The sequence below is a fragment of the Gadus morhua genome, unplaced genomic scaffold (genome assembly GCF_902167405.1).
Source record: "Gadus morhua unplaced genomic scaffold, gadMor3.0, whole genome shotgun sequence".
NCBI lineage: Eukaryota > Metazoa > Chordata > Actinopteri > Gadiformes > Gadidae > Gadus > Gadus morhua.
The window spans coordinates 154,193-171,261 of NW_021963950.1; the positions used below are offsets into that span (position 1 = coordinate 154,193).

Consider the following 17,069-nt stretch of genomic DNA (forward strand, 5'->3'; position numbering starts at 1 on the left):
ATCATATGGGGACCACAGCCGGTTCCTGTCCAGCTCCTCTCCAGGGCCTTGTAGAGCTCATGGAGCGAGCACAGCAGCAGCTGGGGACAGTCAGTCAGTCAGTCAGAGTCAGTCAGTTACGCCCCGTGCCCACTACCTCCGTCCGTTGACTGATCCCCATTGACTTTAATGGGGACGGACGCGCAATGCATTGTGGATCCGTCCGTTCCGTTGGAGCCTTCGGCTCAGTCAAGAAGTTGAAAAATGTTCAACTTTTTCGGCAGCGACGGACTCGTCATCCAATCAGATCGCGTCTGCAAATTTAAGCACTGTGACGCGACTCGGGCTCTGACGATACTGGAAAGCGGGAAAGCGGGTCATCTTGCATCGCAACAAGCAGGAAGTAGCGGGAAGAACCCGGCGAAGCGATTTGATTGGCTGACGGATGCCTCTGCAAAGACTACTCCCCCATCAGTCAGCCACGCCTTCCCACCTCCGTTGACTGAAGGAGGTAGTGGGCACGGGGCGTTAGAGTCAGTCAGTCAGTTACCCTACATGCCCACTGCACCGTCAGTCAACGGTCGTGGGAAGGCGTGGCTGACGGATGGGGGAGTAGTCTTTGCAGAGGCATCCGTCAGCCAATCAAATCGCTTCGCCGGGTTCTTCCCGCTTCTTCCTGCTTGTTGCGATGCAAGATGACCCGCTTTCCCACTTTCCAGTATCGTCAGAGCCCGAGTCGCGTCACAGTGCTTAAATTTGCATACGCGATCTGATTGGATGACGGATCCGTCGCTGCCGAAAAAGTTGAACATTTTTCAACTTTTTGACGGAGCCGAACGCCTCGTGCCACTTCCGTCCGTTGACTGATCCCCATTGACTTTGAATGGGGACGGACGCGCAATGCATTGTGGATCCGTCCGTTCCGTTGGAGCCTTCGGCTCCGTCAAGAAGTTGAAAAATATTCAACTTTTTCGGCAGCGACGGATCCGTCATCCAATCAGATCGCGTATGCAAATGTAAGCACTGTGACGCGACTCGGGCTCTGACGATACTGGAAAGCGGGAAATCGGGTAATCTTGCCTCGCAACAAGCAGCAAGAAGCGGGAAGAACCCGGCGAAGCGATTTGATTGGCTGACGGATGCCTCTGCAAAGACTACTCCCCCATCAGTCAGCCACGCCTTCCCACGTCCGTTGACTGACGGTGCAATGGGCATGTCAGTCAGTCAGTAGAAGACCATCAGGAACCACCACATTGGTTCAATCTCCTTCAGAAAGTGATAACACTTCTCCGTTCAGCCATGCATTAATCAAGGATTCGTTCTTCAACCAGACATGACTAAATGAAACCAACGAGTCCTGCAAATGTTGAGGTTGCCACTTCTAGGGGATGAATTGGTGAGTGGCTAGTGTCCCACCTTGTACTCTGCGAGGGTGATGAGTGAGTGTTTGGCGACTCACCTTGTACTCTGCGTGGGTGATGCATCCCTTCTGGTAGTTGAGCGCTGGGTGTTCTCCGCCCGGTGGCTCTCCTTCGTCACGCGCTTGATCTCCGACAGATCGCAAACGGTTCAGGTGAAGCTGGGTACCTAATACACTGTAGGTGTAGTAAGGTAGTTCAGGTGGAGCTGGGTACCTAATACACTGTAGGTGTAGTAAGGTAGTTCAGGTGGAGCTGGGTACCTAATACACTGTAGGTGTAGTTCAGTGTAGTTCAGGTGGAGCTGGGTACCTAATACACTGTAGGTGTAGTTCAGGTGGAGCTGGGTACCTAATACACTGTAGGTGTAGTAAGGTAGTTCAGTGTAGCTCAGGTGGAGCTGGGTACCTAATACACTGTAGGTGTAGTAAGGTAGTTCAGTGTAGTTAAGGTGTAGGTACCTGCCAGAAGCGTCTGCCTCTGTGCTCCTTGCGCTCTTCATGATGACCCAAAGGTGTTGCTACTTTAAGTTCAGATTTCTCAAGTTTCCACAATAGTGTTGAAGTGTCTCCTCTGAGCCAGGGATGGGAACTGAAGGTCCCTGAGCGAGAGAAGCTCCTGCAGTCTCTTTTATACTCCCTCCGTACCTCGCTGTTCAATGAACATCCTTACTAAACCGACAGATGTTGTTCCTCCTTCTTATGACAATCTGCAGTCTGTTTTATAGCGTCTCCGTACCTCGCTGGTTCAGAGAGGACATTCTTAACCCAAACTCATCACTGTGGTAAAGCGTTTTCCTTCTCTATGTTTGGGTTGACATGAAATGTGTGTGTGCAGAAAACCTAAAGGTTGAGTCACACTGTTTACCAGTACCCTTCAGCCCCAGGGTCAGGGCCTTAAGGTCACTGTGTTCATGTGATGCTGCTGCGGTCGATTTAGGCTCTGGCCCTCAACCACAGACACCAGCACAACATATACACTAGAGGGCGCTATTTATTAGACAATATTCTAACATATAAATAATGTGCATCCTGTTAAATGTGGTCCCGTACGAAGCTTAGTAAAATCACAAAGGATGCGTCAACTGTTTTGGCTTTAAGGCTCGTTCCCGAACATATTGTTTTACAGGAGGTCATGATGACTCCCTTCAGTGGGAGCGATGGTCTCATACCCTCTTGATAGATAATCCCTTTTTAATTGAATAGTTATTAGTTGGATGATGCTGTTCGCTTCATAGCATCCAGACTACGTGTCTCACCTGCTAGACTGCACCACTTCACACAACTCAATAAATATAATGGATATTAAAGCACTGCGTTGCTTGTGGACATAATAGTAAGGCCATTTCAGAAATAAATGAATTAATCATGATTCATATGGACCTTCTCTTCAATCGACAATGTAAAGCTAAGAGTTATATATCTGGTATTTGCTGCAGATACTAGATGGTCTAAGATCCATCTTCTCTTCACATCTTCAACTCAGTTCTCAGTTGAAGGAAACACCAGAGCAGTGTCAGGCGCCACAATCAGTCGGGAGTCGAAACAGCAGGAGGCCCTCGGGGAATGGGGGCTCGTCCAGGTGCTGCTGCTCATCTCAACCAACCACGACTCTCCGTTCCAACAGCTCCGAATATAAACGGAACTGGCCGAAAGAGAATAAAGGACGCAACTACGTTTGGTTCAGTCGGTGAATCGCTGTTTTGTAAAGTCAAATATTACTTGACATAAAACGATACCATTAAATTGAGGGCTAGGATGAAGCTCTTGTGTGTGATCGGGATGCTTTTGGTGGCGGACGCATCTCCAAACCTCTTCAGGTAAAGTCAGCTTTACTCACGGCAATTTGTCGTCTGTCATTCGCGTTTTGATGCTTTACTTAAAATTGAACATTTCTATTTATTCCGCTATCGTTTAGACTATTGGCTCTCATCAGGCCGAATGACACTAACATGAACACCTTGAGCAGGATTAGCGTTAATGATCGGAGGTGATTGTTTATCTCCGTCCACGTGTTTCTGTTGAAGTCTAACTCATGTGCAGAACGACCGACCGTCGTTTCAGTTCAGCCTCCCGTCTGCTCTGCACGGTGATGAGCGGTGTGTGAACCGTGTGTGTGAGACCGGTGGACCGGGCTCGATGTGTCCTCCTGTATTAACGATCCGTTCAATCTGCAGAGTGCCTCTCTACAAGACCCGCACCGTGCGCCGCATGATGAGCGACCAGGGCCGGTCTCTTGACCAGCTCCAGAACCTGGCCCAGAGCGACCCCTCACACACGGCCACCGTGGCCCCCCCACAAACCAAGCTGCCCGTTGAGAGATTGACAAACTTTATGGATGTACGTAGAGGCTAGTGAAGCCGCCATAGACTGAACTTCTTATGTAATTATTTATAGAACGTCACATAACGCCTGTCTTTTATCAACGCATTGATGTATGGACCTTGACTCCCCCACTCCCCAACAGCACCCCTCCTACCTCTTATTGTATGTTGTACGCCCTACACTTAAAAACAGCACATCTGTGAAGTATACGGGGAATGGGTTAACCTAGTTATTGTTAGTCCGTTTTATGAACATCCTTACATTACCAACAGATGTATTGTTGTTTCTCCTTCTTATGACAAGTGTACTTATTGTAAGTCGCTCTGGATAGAAGCGTCTGCTGAATGTAAAGGTCTTGTCTCATGTTCCCCGCCCCCAGGCCCAGTACTACGGGGTCATCAGCCTCGGCACTCCTCCCCAGGACTTCACGGTTCTGTTCGACACCGGGTCCTCCAACCTGTGGGTGCCGTCCATCCACTGCCACTTCCTGGACCTGGCCTGTTGTGAGTGACGCCTCCTAACGAAGCTCCTCGTCTAAAAGGCATGCGCTGCCGTTCCACAGTGTGGGGATAATTAGAAAAAGATGAACGAGCAATTCTTTTAATTTTCTATAATTAAAAAGCCATCGTCAACGTTTTCAACACACACGGTTCTCTGTGAGTCTTAACGACTTTAGCAGTAGTCTGAGGATCTCTTCCCACGGGCCTACCATTAGAGGACCTCTGATGGGCTAATGGCAGTCACCAGACCGGTCACATCCTGGTCCCGTGATGCACGGACTCCTGGGAAAACACCAAACCAGGCCGCTGGAACAGTTTGGTGTCCTCTCATAGCAGCCTGGAGATGATCCCAACACGTTCCGACATGTTTTATTAATGAGGTGCTGTTACGGATTCAGGCACCGATAGCGTGACCCTGAGGTGCTGCTGAGTGTTAGAGGAGTGATGACATGCCCCCGGGGAGCGAGGACATGCCCCCGGGGAGGTATAACGTTCCCCAGAGGAGCGACGAGCTCTCCTGTGAACATGGCGGTGGGGTCCTGGTATGACTGAAGGTCTGATCTCCACAGGGGTCCATCACCGCTACAACTCCAGGAAGTCCAGCAGCTACTCCCCGAACGGCACCCAGTTCTCCATCCAGTACGGCCGCGGCAGCCTGTCGGGGTTCATCAGCGGGGACACGGTCTCAGTGAGTCACGTGTGTGTGTGTGTGTGTGTGTGTGTGTGTGTGTGTACACACGCGTTACACACACTCTGACTCACACACTGACCTCTGTACACAGACAGACACACAGTGCGGCACAAGGCAGGCATTCATCGAGTCACAAGAGCATTGTTCAGCAGCAGCCCGCCAACCTCGTGGTAGATCCAAATCAGCAGCGCTCGACTTCCACTTAACCCACAGCCAGGCGGGGAAACGGCCCCGCATCTCTGCTGATCCCTCCAGACCACGGGGTTAAGAACCGGCCCTGGCTCTGGAATGATAGACGCACTTCCACCGTCTCACATGAGATGACTCCGTAGTCCCCTCAACGGAGCTCTCTCCTCAGCGATGGTTTAATACCATCACTGTTCATCTGACCCTCTCAGCGATGGTTTAATACCATCACTGTTCATCTGACCCTCAGCGATGGTTTAATACCATCACTGTTCATTTGACCCTCTCAGCGATGGTTTAATACCATCACTGTTCATTTGACCCTCTCAGCGATGGTTTAATGCCATCACTGTTCATCTGACCCTCAGCGATGGTTTAATACCATCACTGTTCATCTGACCCTCTCAGCGATGGTTTAATACCATCACTGTTCATCTGACCCGCTCAGCGATGGTTTAATACCATCACTGTTCATCTGACCCTCTCAGCGATGGTTTAATACCATCACTGTTCATCTGACCCTCTCAGCGATGGTTTAATACCATCACTGTTCATCTGACCCTCTCAGCGATGGTTTAATAGCATCACTGTTCATCTGACCCGCTCAGCGATGGTTTAATACCATCACTGTTCATCTGACCCTCAGCGATGGTTTAATACCATCACTGTTCATCTGACCCTCTCAGCGATGGTTTAATACCATCACTGTTCATCTGACCCTCTCAGCGATGGTTTAATACCATCACTGTTCTTCTGACCCTCTCAGCGATGGTTTAATACCCCTCTCTGCCCCCCCCCCCCCCAGGTGGCTGGTCTGGCCGTCCCTCAGCAGCAGTTCGGGGAGGCGGTGAAGCAGCCTGGGATCACGTTTGCCGTGGCACGCTTCGACGGGGTGCTGGGCCTGGGGTACCCCGCGCTCTCGGTGGGTCGCGTCACCCCGCTGTTCGACACGGCCATGGCCGCCAGGCTGCTGCCTAGCAACGTCTTCTCCTTCTACATCAGCAGGTCAGCCCCCCCCCCCCCCCTCCTTCTACGTCAGCAGGTCCCCCCCACCCCCCCCCTCCTTCTACATCAGCAGGTCAGCCCCCCACCCCCCCCCTCCTTCTACGTCAGCAGGTCCCCCCCCCTCCTTCTACGTCAGCAGGTCCCCCCCCCCTCCTTCTACGTCAGCAGGTCCCCCCCCTCCTTCTACGTCAGCAGGTCCCCCCCTCCTTCTACGTCAGCAGGTCCCCCCCCCCCCCCCTCCTTCTACGTCAGCAGGTCCCACCCACCCCCCCTCCTTCTACGTCAGCAGGTCCCCCCCCCACCCCCCCCTCCTTCTACGTCAGCAGGTCCCCCCCAACCCCCCTCCTTCTACGTCAGCAGGTCAGCCCCCCACCCCCCCGTCCTTCTACGTCAGCAGGTCCCCCCTCCTTCTACGTCAGCAGGTCCCCCCTCCTTCTACGTCAGCAGGTCCCCCCCCCTCCTTCTACGTCAGCAGGTCCCCCCCACCCCCCTCCTTCTACGTCAGCAGGTCCCCCCCACCCCCCCCTTCTACGTCAGCAGGTCCCCCCCACCCCCCCCTTCTACGTCAGCAGGTCCCCCCCACCCCCCCCTTCTACGTCAGCAGGTCCCCCCCCCCCCCCCCTTCTACGTCAGCAGGTCCCCCCCCCCTTCTTCTACGTCAGCAGGTCCCCCCCCCCCCTCCTTCTACGTCAGCAGGTCCCCCCCACCCCCCTCCTTCTACGTCAGCAGGTCCCCCCACCCCCCTCCTTCTACGTCAGCAGGTCCCCCCCACCCCCCTCCTTCTACGTCAGCAGGTCCCCCCCCCCTTCTTCTACGTCAGCAGGTCCCCCCCCCCCTCCTTCTACGTCAGCAGGTCAAAGGGACTTCACCAGAACAATGTGTGGCACCACAATAGTCGATCCTTGCTGCGGTGGCGGTCCTCTGGTCCGCCCCCCCCCACCCCCCCCTTCTACGTCAGCAGGTCCCCCCCCCCCCTCTCATCAGTCTGCTGCTCTGACCCTCAGGGACCCGGCGGCGGCCGTGGGGGGGGAGCTGGTGCTGGGGGGGACGGACCCCACCCACTACAGCGGAGAGCTGCACTACGTCAACGTCACGCGCAAGGCCTACTGGCAGATCAAGATGGACACGTGAGTCTGACTAACGGGAGCTTCACATCATTAGTGGCAGAGGCGGGATATTCATAGAAATCCCCATCTTTGACCTTTGCAATTAATTTAGTGTCAATGCAGAGAAATGACAGCTTAATAGGAGATTAATCTCCATCACTCCATAGTTTTGAAAATACCCCAAAGTAGAGGCTGTCTTCAACTGCAGGGCGAGACATGTTATCTTGGTACATAAAGATAACGCCTGAGAGACTGTTCTGCAAGTGGAACATTCAATGTGGACACGACTGGTTAGAGTGGAGAACTCTAGAACACAGCATAAGTGGAAGATTGAATTTCCGCCAGATTGAATACTACCTCGTGCATTATCAGTTAGTAGCGCCATAGTACAGCATGAGTACCTGGGTCCATGCAAGGGGCCCAAAGAGTGAAGTAGGGCAACGATGGAGGTTTCAGTAGCGGGAGGTTCATGTAACTTGATGTAACAAACGTGTTTTAGGTCTTGAGAACCCATTGTACAATTTTGTCTCCTCGATTGAGAGGTCAAGGTGAATATAATGGGATGGGTTAGGGTAACCCTAACCCTAACCCTAACCCAATATAATGGGATGACACAGAGCCAACCACTGGCGATGACTCCGTACAAGACATTGTAAACACCATCTTCAGTTGTATTATGGTGACAAGCTTCTGGATAATCAGTTTATGATGATTTTAATGCGATCAAAAACAACTTTGATGATTAATAACAAGGCAAGACGTCATGTTTGGTTGTAAAAATAGTTGTTTTTACTTCCTCTTTCTAACCTCTGAGTTTTAGTCAGTGACATGGGTTGGACTGTTGGCTCAGCCTTCATTTGATGGTTTGTGTCGATCAAAACGTGACAAAGATCACTTGCTGTGCGTGTGTGCCGTTATGTAATGTATAACTTGTTTTATTTAGTTTGGGGTAGGGTTGTCTTTCATTTAGCTAATGAGCTTACTCGTGATGGACTCTTTCCAGGCCGCTATGAAGAGGGTTAGCAATGTGACGGCTAATGACCTTTCTAATCAGAAGATGCTAAAGCCCGCCCTGTGTCCAGCAGCGTGCAGGTCGGAGGTCAGCTGACCTTGTGTGGAGGCGGTTGCCAGGCGATCGTGGACACGGGGACGTCCCTGATGGTCGGGCCCCGGGCCGAGGTCCGGGCGCTGCACAAAGCCATCGGGGCGCTGCCACTCATCATGGGGGAGGTGAGGAGGGGGAGGGGGAGGGGGGGAGGAAGGGTCGCCAGGGGGGGGGAGGAGGAGGAGGAGGAGGAGAAGGTGAGGAGGGGGAGGGGGGGAGGAAGGGTCGTCAGGGGGGGGGAGGAGGAGGAGGAGGAGGAGGAGGTGGGGGGGGGAGGGGAGGGGGGAGGAGGTGGGGGGGGGGAGGAGGAGGAGGAGGAGGGGGGGGGGGGGGGGAGGGGTCGTCAGGGGGGAGGAGGTGGAGGTGGGGGGGAGGGGGTCGCCGGGGGGGAGGAGGTCGTCGGGGGGGGGGGGGGAGGAGGTCGTCGGGGGGGGGGGGGGAGGAGGTCGTCGGGGGGGAGGTCATCGCCGTGCTAAAAGAGAACAGCACAAGGTTGATTGTTTTAAAAATGTAAACATTTCCAGCTCCTCTCTCCTCTCTGTTCTTGTTGGTCTCCTCTCTCCTCTCTGTTCTTGTTGGTCTCCTCTCTCCTCTCTGTTCTTGTTGGTCTCCTCTCTCCTCTCTGTTCTTGTTGGTCTCCTCTCTCCTCTCTGTTCTTGTTGGTCTCCTCTCTCCTCTCTGTTCTTGTTGGTCTCCAGCTCCTCTCTCCTCTCTGTTCTTGTTGGTCTCCAGCTCCTCTCTCCAGTCTGTGTTCTTCTTCTTCCAGTACTTGATTGACTGCAAGAAGATCCCGACTCTGCCCGTCATCTCCTTCAGCATCGGAGGAAAGAGCTTCAACCTGACGGGAGAAGAATACATCCTGCAGGTAGAGGGTGACCTGGTGCACCTTCTGAACTGAGAGCTCCGACTAGTGCACTCTAACCTCTGACTAGTGCACTCTGACCTCTGACTAGTGCACTCTGACCTCTGACTAGTGCACCTTGACCTCTGACTAGTGCACTCTGACCTCTGACTAGTGCACTCTGACCTCTGACTAGTGCACTCTGACCTCTGACTAGTGCACTCTGACTAGTGCACTCTAACCTCTGACTAGTGGACTCTTCTGCCCTGATGGCTCGTTGTCTTGGTAACGGAGGGTCTTCATTCCCCCCCCCCTCAGGAGTCCCAGATGGGCGCGTCCATCTGTCTGTCCGGCTTCATGGCCATGGACATCCCCCCCCCCGCGGGCCCGCTCTGGATCCTGGGGGACGTGTTCATCGGGAAGTACTACACCGCGTTCGACCGCGACGCCGACCGCGTGGGGTTCGCCCCCGCCAAATAGCCCCCACCGGTCTCCTGGGAACGGGGGCTGATCGTACAGCTAGCCCCCCCACCGGTCTGCTGGGGGCCAATCGTACATCTCCGTCAGCGTGACTCCACCCTGGCTGAGCGCTACGGGTTGATCCATATATTGAACGGATGCATTTCACCAAATATCCAAAGGGCTGAGACCCTGAGGCTGCTTTGATATTAATTTAGATTTTTCTACGGTAGGATTTCCCAAAGCTGACATTTTGGTATTAAAGAAATGTAGTTTTTTTAAAATTTCACGCACCATTTAACTTTTTATAAATTGTGTGCAGTTTGTGTACATTTCCACTATCGTAAATACTGCGTGAATAAAACGTTGAAATAGTTCTTTATTGTGATTGTAATCATTCCACTTGTGGACATCTTTAATTTGAGGAACCAAGCACTGCATGGTTCCGTCTGCAGTTCAAACCAACAGGACTGTTCCTCATCCCACAGCCCTGTCAGTCTGTCTCATGCTCACGTAAAGGGGAAACGAAGGCTTGTGCTCCGCTCCACGTGAGGCGAGTGGGTGGGGGAATCTAACGCTAAACAAGAGCATTATTACAAACCCAGAGCATCGCACACTTTGTTCTACAAACGTACAACACAAACACTGCCCTGCTTAACGTTAAAGTATCTTTATTCCTCCTCCATAATCCACAAACAAGGTACAACTTAATCCTGTGACTGTACAAGAAAAAATGGCTTTGGGTGAATAAACAGGGTTGCCCCTAATTTGGTCTTTCCATTTCCCGTAAACTGGTGCACCTGAAGCGACTAACCCTAACGGGCAAGAGGCCATTGCTACCAACTCCAACCCTCTGGAAGCTGCTGCTGACTAGTTAGCCTAGTTAGCTTCCTCTCGCACCTGAACGGAGAGGAAAACAGAACGGTCTAAGAATCTGAGCGCTAGAACCACTAAGCTCATATTGACCAAGTCCTTTGTCGTGTGATTCAAAGGTGAGATTTAACCATGGGCCGACTGTTAACCGGGTCCCCTGTACCTGCAGGACAGACTGGGGTGAAAGAAGACTAAACAGAAGCTCGGCAGGATTGTTGAGCAGCACGACACTCCCTGGTTTGGTCATTTTTTGCCCAACAAATGATAAATCATGTACACGGGCGACTTAAGAATAACTTAATGATGGTATGAACTAAGAGGCTTCAACCGAAATGTTTAACAATTCCAACCTGTCCGATCCACTGAGTCATCCTCAGGTTTCACTGGTTTCTGATCTTAAATCCTATCAGCACCTTTTGTTTGACAATGGAACACATTGGCTCAGGGGAAAAATGTTTCTAAAACAGTCGGAACAATTCCAATATGTCCTTTACTTTGAGAATCCAGTAGCAGTTTAAATATTTGCACAGCTGTAGGTTAACAGTGACTGAGCTGAAGGATCAGACCTGCACACGACGCCCCCGGCTGTTGGGATAGCCTAACCCTCCATGCAGACAGTCTTCAGTCTTCATCCTGTATCAGGCCGTCAGCAGCAGACATCAAACCACGTTAATAACACGGCCCAACGTGGGTGGGGATCCATGCAACCTGACATTATACTGTCTCCGCTGTCACTCAACGTCAACTATTTATTTACTTTAGGTTTGGCATAATCAACACACACTCAGTTACACAATGACATTCCCTGGTAAGACACAATTCAAGCCCTCGCAGCCCCGTGCACCAGCCTCCTGGTATCATCTTTGAGGTTACACGGTGGGGCTCCGTTCTACCACACACGCGTCAACGGTGGAACTGAGAGCCGCTGTTTGGCCGGTGACCCTCGACACCGCGGATCACTTCAACAACACAGTAGAAAAGAACTAACTGGACTCTGGTCCAGTAGGACGCCTCCTGGAGAACGAGATATATTTATAGATAGTGCTTTGAGCAGAGGTCCTCGGGGGGAGGGTCAGGGGTGGGGGGGCTGGTCCAGGGCAGTCCTGAGCAAGCCCTCGGGGTCCGACAGGGCGCAGTACAGCGTGTAGCCCAGCTCGTCCACCTCGGGCTCCAGCAGCTCACACAGCAGGTTGACCTTGGGGTTGAGGGCGCAGGGCAGCCTCCCGGCCTCCAGGTGGCGCACCAGCGCACGCAGCAGCTGCAGGAAGCGGTCGGCCAGCGCCTCCTGCGTCCAGTCGCCCTCCGTGTCGCTGAGCAGCAGGAGGGCGTTGGTGAGCTGGCTGGCGTTCAGGCGCTGCAGCGCCGCGTTCAGCTTGCACACGGCCTTGGCGAGCTTCAGGCAGGCGCAGCGGCAGCCGCCGTCCTCGCGGTCCAGCGCCCGCAGCCGGGCCGTCTCCGCCGCCCGGAAGCTCTGCCGCCACAGGTTCTGGTGGCGCTCGGCGGCCGGCCGGTGGGGCTTGGCGATCAGCGCGCCGCCGTCCTCCATCGCCAGCAGCGGCAGGAAGTCGACGTAGAGCCGGCGGTCCGTCTCGTACTGCACCTCCAGCGTCAGCGTCTCCGACGGCACCACGGGCCGGATGACGTAGTCCAGCACGCTGCCGATGGCCGGCCAGTTGATGGAGCCTGCCACCAGCCGGTCGAACACCTCCAGCACCGCCTTGGGAGACAGGTACCCCCCCACCAGGCAGCGGTCCCAGTAGCTGCTGCCGCGCGGGAAGTACTCCAGGTTCTCCCTGCGCACCAGCCAGAAGCCCGGCACGTTCATGATGGTGTCCTCGCCCGGCACCATGGACCACAGGTTCTTCTCCAGCACCATGGGCACCATGAGCTGGGCGTGGTCCGCCGTCACCACCTGGGGGGCCCAACCAGCAGACGGACTCCTTCAGATCCTTATGTGCTTCCATAAAGGCGGTTAAGGCCTCCGAGTGCCCTGACACACTGGGGCCCATGTGGGGCCGAACCGGGTAACCACCTACCAAGCCCCGCCCCTCACCTGCAGGTCATCATAGACTGCCCCTCAGGTACACTCGTTAGCCCCGCCCCTCACCTGCAGGTCGTCATAGACTGCCCCTCAGGTACACTCGTTAGCCCCGCCCCTCACCTGCAGGTCATCATAGACTGCCCCTCAGGTACACTCGTTAGCCCCGCCCCTCACCTGCAGGTCGTCATAGACTGCCCCTCAGGTACACTCGTTAGCCCCGCCCCTCACCTGCAGGTCATCATAGACTGCCCCTCAGGTACAGTCCTTAGCCCCGCCCCTCACCTGCAGGTCATCATAGACTGCCCCTCAGGTACAGTCCTTAGCCCCGTCCCTCACCTGCAGGTCATCATAGAGACTGCCGCTCAGGTACATCTCGCGCAGCGGCATGTCGGGCAGCTTGGCGTGCAGGAAGACGCGCAGCTCGGCGCAGATGTCCAGGGCGGCGCGGCGGGCGGCGGCCTGCTCCTCCCCCGGGATGTTGACCCTCTCCCGGTAGAACGCCCACAGACGCTCCTGAAGCGACAGACGCATCCGGGCCCTCAGAAGGTCGGCCCCGCCCCCGGCGCCCAGCCCGGAGCGGCCCACCGCCCGCCGCATGGCGTCTGAGAGGAGAGCAGCGAGGGTTAGGGTTAGGGTAAGGGCCGAGTGGAGAGCCCCTCTAATGGAGGGTAAGGGCCGAGTGGAGAGCCCCTCTAATGGAGGGTAAGGGCCGAAGGGAGAGCCCCTCTAATGGAGGGTTAGGGCCGAGTGGAGAGCCCCTCTAATGGAGGGTTAGGGTAAGGGCCGAAGGGAGAGCCCCTCTAATGGAGGGTTAGGGCCGAGTGGAGAGCCCCTCTAATGGAGGGTTAGGGCCGAGGGAGAGCCCCTCTAATGGAGGGTTGGGGCCGAGTGGAGAGCCCCTCTAATGGAGGGTTAGGCCCGAGTGGAGAGCCCCTCTAATGGAGGGTTAGGCCCGAGTGGAGAGCCCCTCTAATGGAGGGTTAGGGCCGAGTGGAGAGCCCCTCTAATGGAGGGTTAGGCCCGAGTGGAGAGCCCCTCTAATGGAGGGTTAGGGCCGAGTGGAGAGCCCCTCTAATGGAGGGTTAGGGCCGAGTGGAGAGCCCCTCTAATGGAGGGTAAGGGCCGAGTGGAGAGCCCCTCTAATGGAGGGTTAGGGCCGAGTGGAGAGCCCCTCTAATGGAGGGTTAGGGCCGAGGGAGATCCCCTCTAATGGAGGGTTAGGGTAAGGGCCGAGTGGAGAGCCCCTCTAATGGAGGGTTAGGGCCGAGTGGAGAGCCCCTCTAATGGAGGGTTAGGGCCGAGTGGAGAGCCCCTCTAATGGAGGGTTAGGGCCGAGTGGAGAGCCCCTCTAATGGAGGGTTAGGCCCGAGGGAGAGCCCCTCTAATGGAGGGTTAGGGCCGAGTGGAGAGCCCCTCTAATGGAGGGTTAGGGCCGAGTGGAGAGCCCCTCTAATGGAGGGTTAGGCCCGAGTGGAGAGCCCCTCTAATGGGGGGTTAGGGTAAGGGCCGAAGGGAGAGCCCCTCTAATGGAGGGTTAGGGCCGAGTGGAGAGCCCCTCTAATGGAGGGTTAGGCCCGAGTGGAGAGCCCCTCTAATGGAGGGTTAGGGTAAGGGCCGAGTGGAGAGCCCCTCTAATGGGGGGTTAGGGTAAGGGCCGAAGGGAGAGCCCCTCTAATGGAGGGTTAGGGCCGAGTGGAGAGCCCCTCTAATGGAGGGTTAGGGCCGAGGGAGAGCCCCTCTAATGGAGGGTTAGGGCCGAGTGGAGAGCCCCTTCTAATGGAGGGTTAGGCCCGAGTGGAGAGCCCCTCTAATGGGGGGTTAGGGTAAGGGCCGAAGGGAGAGCCCCTCTAATGGAGGGTTAGTGCCGAGGGGGTACTGTAGTCCAGGACTGGGGGGGGGGGGGGGGGGGGGGGGTCCTATTACTGTAGTTCAGCACTAGGACATTGAAGACTAGACCACTACGTTATTAGGGTTAGGCTAACCCTAACCCTAACCCTACGTTATTAGGGTCTGGAGCGTGGACACCCACTGTAGAGGAAGAGCAGGATTGGAAACATCCCGTCTGGAGAGTGAGAGCGTGAAGGATTCAAAGCAGAGAGTCAGCTGGCGTCCTGAGGCAGGCTTTTACTTTGAACAGACATGAGGTCAGTAGGTCCAGGACCCGGGCGGTCGTACCCTAACTCGGGGGTCGTACCCTAACTCGGGGGTCGAACCTGGACCCGGGGGTCGTACCCTAACCCGGCGGTCGTACCCTAACCCGGGGGTCGAACCTGGACCCGGGGGTCGAACCTGGACCCTAACCCGGGGGTCGTACCCTAACCCGGGGGTCGTACCCTAACTCGGGGGTCGAACCTGGACCCGGGGGTCGTACCCTAACCCGGCGGTCGTACCCTAACTCGGGGGTCGAACCTGGACCCGGGGGTCGTACCCTAACTCGGGGGTCGAACCTGGACCCGGGGGTCGTACCCTAACTCGGGGGTCGTACCCTAACCCGGGGGTCGTACCCTAACCCGGGGGTCGTACCTGGCTCGAAGCAGTGGGCCGAGGTGGGCAGGGTCTGCAGCGACCGGCTGACGCTGGCCTTCATGTCCGGGTTCAGCACGCGGGGGGAGGAGCCCATCCAGCTAGGCTCCTCCCAGCTCCTCTGCCCCCCCGCCTCCATCTTGGTGGGGCTGGTGGGCGCGCTCAGGGTGCGGTCGTACATCTGAGGCAGAGACACAGGACGGTCGTCAGGGAAACAGGCGGGTTCCACTATGACCAGTATGTCGTCTTGTGTCAAAGACGCATCGACTGAGAACATCAAGCTGCGTCACGCTGTGCGCCATTTTGTGCAACCTCTAGAAGTGACCTCTAGACGTTTAGAGGTCATCTCATCTCACCCTTTTGACGGCGAGCGTGGCGATGCCCAGCACGGCGGCCCCGCCCACTCCCAGCACCAGCTTGGCGTTGGACAGCAGGAAGTCGACGGCCGTGCCCAGACCCCCGTCGCCCCTCTTCCCCTTCGGCTCCCGGTTCAGCCCCGCCATCCTGAGGAAACCACGGCGACCATCAGACACATCAGGACCGCCTCTCAACCGGGGACACGTGAACACACACTGGGACCAGTGGAACCAGTGACCGCCCTCAAATCCAACCAGGTCCCAGTGACCGCCCTCAAACCCCACCAGGTCCCACTGGGACCAGTGGGACCTGGTTGGGTTTGAGGGCTGTCACTGGAACCAGTAGGACCAGTGACCGCCCTCAAACCCCACCTGGGACCAGTGGAACCAGTGGGACCAGTGAACGCCCTCAAACCCACCTGTAAGATCCACAGCCTCAAGTCGCACTTGCAGATGACCTCCGAGCCCCGCCTCCTACATCAGTCCGCCCAATCGGCTGCTGAGGAAGAACTGGCCCCTCCGGAGCGCGGCCTCGCGGTCCCCCGGCGCCGTGAGCGCCTGGCAGCGGCGGAATTCGCGGGCGACGGAACGGCGGTAGAAGTCGCGGTCGGTGAAGGTCAGGCGGCGCCCGGCCCGGAGTAGAGAGCGGTAGAGCGCCAGGACCGCCGCGCGGGACCAGCCGCCCATCAGGGAGCACCGAGGGCCAGGGGGGGGCGGTGAGCGAGGAGCGGGGACACCTGGAGGAGAGGCGGGGGGGCGTTAGTCATGGGGACAGGGCGAGTCTGAAAGCAGCAGGTCAGAGGTTGAACCGGTCCTATCCTGAAGCTTTGAGGGAAGGGTCGTGTGTTTTATGCAGGCAGTCACAATGACGTCATGCGACAGACGAGAACGCGTCATAGACGACGTCACCATTGCAGAGATAGCAGCAGCTAAGCTACGCTACACAGCAGCAACAACACCCTGATAAGGCGGGCACTAGGGACAGGAAGTCATGCAAGCCTTTTATTACAGCCAGCCATGGTGCGACTGTCTTAAGATAAGGGCTAACTCAATGCAAAGTCAAACCGCACAGCTTATTAGCCTAGCATGCTACTCGTCCAGGCTTCACAGCACTTGAATGTAATAAGACGAGCAACTGCGGGAAAAGCAACATGAAGTAAGTTTACATCGACAACCGATGTCGTTCAACTTACGTTTAGTAAAACAGACCACGGGTTTGTCCTTACAAGATACTACTCCTTCACACCGGGGTCAGTCAGCAGCAAAACTCCGGAAGCAGTTGAACATAAGGATATAGCATCCGGTTCAATGGAGTTACACCCGCCCCCTCCAGCTCCGATGGTTAGACCCGCCCCCTCTGGCTCCCCCATGGCACTAGTCAGGGTTTACCCTCACATTTATGGTTCATAAGCACATTGCACAAAACAAGAAAACATGACTACTTAACTAACTTATTACAATATTGAAAGTATTAAAGAAGGCACTTATTAAATTGTTAATCCTCTGGCTCTGTCTATTACAGATAAAGACCAAAAAAGTATCCTCAAATACAAAATATCTCATAAGTAGAGAATTTAAAAAGTGCAAATGTTCAGCATGAACAACAGCATCCAGATCTCATGACTGTTGTGAAATGTCTGCTGGAAAGGTCAAACTTACGCA

At 55.3% G+C, this 17,069-nt stretch overlaps 2 protein-coding genes across 4 annotated transcripts; one reads left to right on the top strand and one right to left on the bottom strand.

The window, feature by feature from the left end:
- Positions 1-2,887: 2,887 nt before the first annotated feature.
- napsa (napsin A aspartic peptidase) lies at positions 2,888-9,991 on the top strand. 2 transcript variants are annotated; one of them, XM_030349834.1, is made up of 9 exons: positions 2,888-3,216; positions 3,574-3,736; positions 4,101-4,224; positions 4,791-4,909; positions 5,904-6,103; positions 7,108-7,230; positions 8,292-8,439; positions 9,081-9,179; positions 9,474-9,991. In XM_030349834.1, exons 1-9 carry the CDS (start codon positions 3,155-3,157, stop codon positions 9,633-9,635), a joined length of 1,200 nt encoding a protein of 399 aa, XP_030205694.1. In that variant the 5' UTR covers positions 2,888-3,154; the 3' UTR covers positions 9,636-9,991. The 2 variants fall into 2 exon arrangements, with proteins under 2 accessions (XP_030205694.1, XP_030205695.1); XM_030349835.1 differs by having other exon boundaries at positions 2,889-3,216; positions 8,295-8,439.
- Positions 9,992-10,263: 272 nt separating this feature from the next.
- Positions 10,264-16,704, bottom strand: mief1 (mitochondrial elongation factor 1). Of its 2 annotated transcripts, none has more exons than XM_030349832.1 (6): positions 16,601-16,704; positions 15,827-16,144; positions 15,408-15,555; positions 15,052-15,232; positions 12,865-13,130; positions 10,264-12,399 (listed from the first exon to the last, which is right to left on the bottom strand). In XM_030349832.1, exons 3-6 carry the CDS (start codon positions 15,552-15,554, stop codon positions 11,560-11,562), a joined length of 1,434 nt encoding a protein of 477 aa, XP_030205692.1. In that variant the 5' UTR covers position 15,555; positions 15,827-16,144; positions 16,601-16,704; the 3' UTR covers positions 10,264-11,559. The 2 variants fall into 2 exon arrangements, with proteins under 2 accessions (XP_030205692.1, XP_030205693.1); XM_030349833.1 differs by having other exon boundaries at positions 16,634-16,652.
- Between the last annotated feature and the right edge of the window lie 365 nt (positions 16,705-17,069).

Coding starts and splice junctions, on each gene's coding strand:
- napsa (XM_030349834.1), top strand. CDS start 3,155: ATGAAGCTCTTGTGTGTGATCGGGATGCTTTTGGTGGCGGACGCATCT. Junction 3,217..3,573: donor GCATCTCCAAACCTCTTCAG/GTAAAGTCAGCT, acceptor TTCAATCTGCAG/AGTGCCTCTCTACAAGACCC. Junction 6,104..7,107: donor TTCTCCTTCTACATCAGCAG/GTCAGCCCCCCC, acceptor TCTGACCCTCAG/GGACCCGGCGGCGGCCGTGG.
- mief1 (XM_030349832.1), bottom strand. CDS start 15,554: ATGGCGGGGCTGAACCGGGAGCCGAAGGGGAAGAGGGGCGACGGGGGT. Junction 13,131..15,051: donor GGCCCACTGCTTCGAGCCAG/GTACGACCCCCG, acceptor CTCTCCTCTCAG/ACGCCATGCGGCGGGCGGTG. Junction 12,400..12,864: donor GTCTCTATGATGACCTGCAG/GTGAGGGACGGG, acceptor TGGGCCCCCCAG/GTGGTGACGGCGGACCACGC.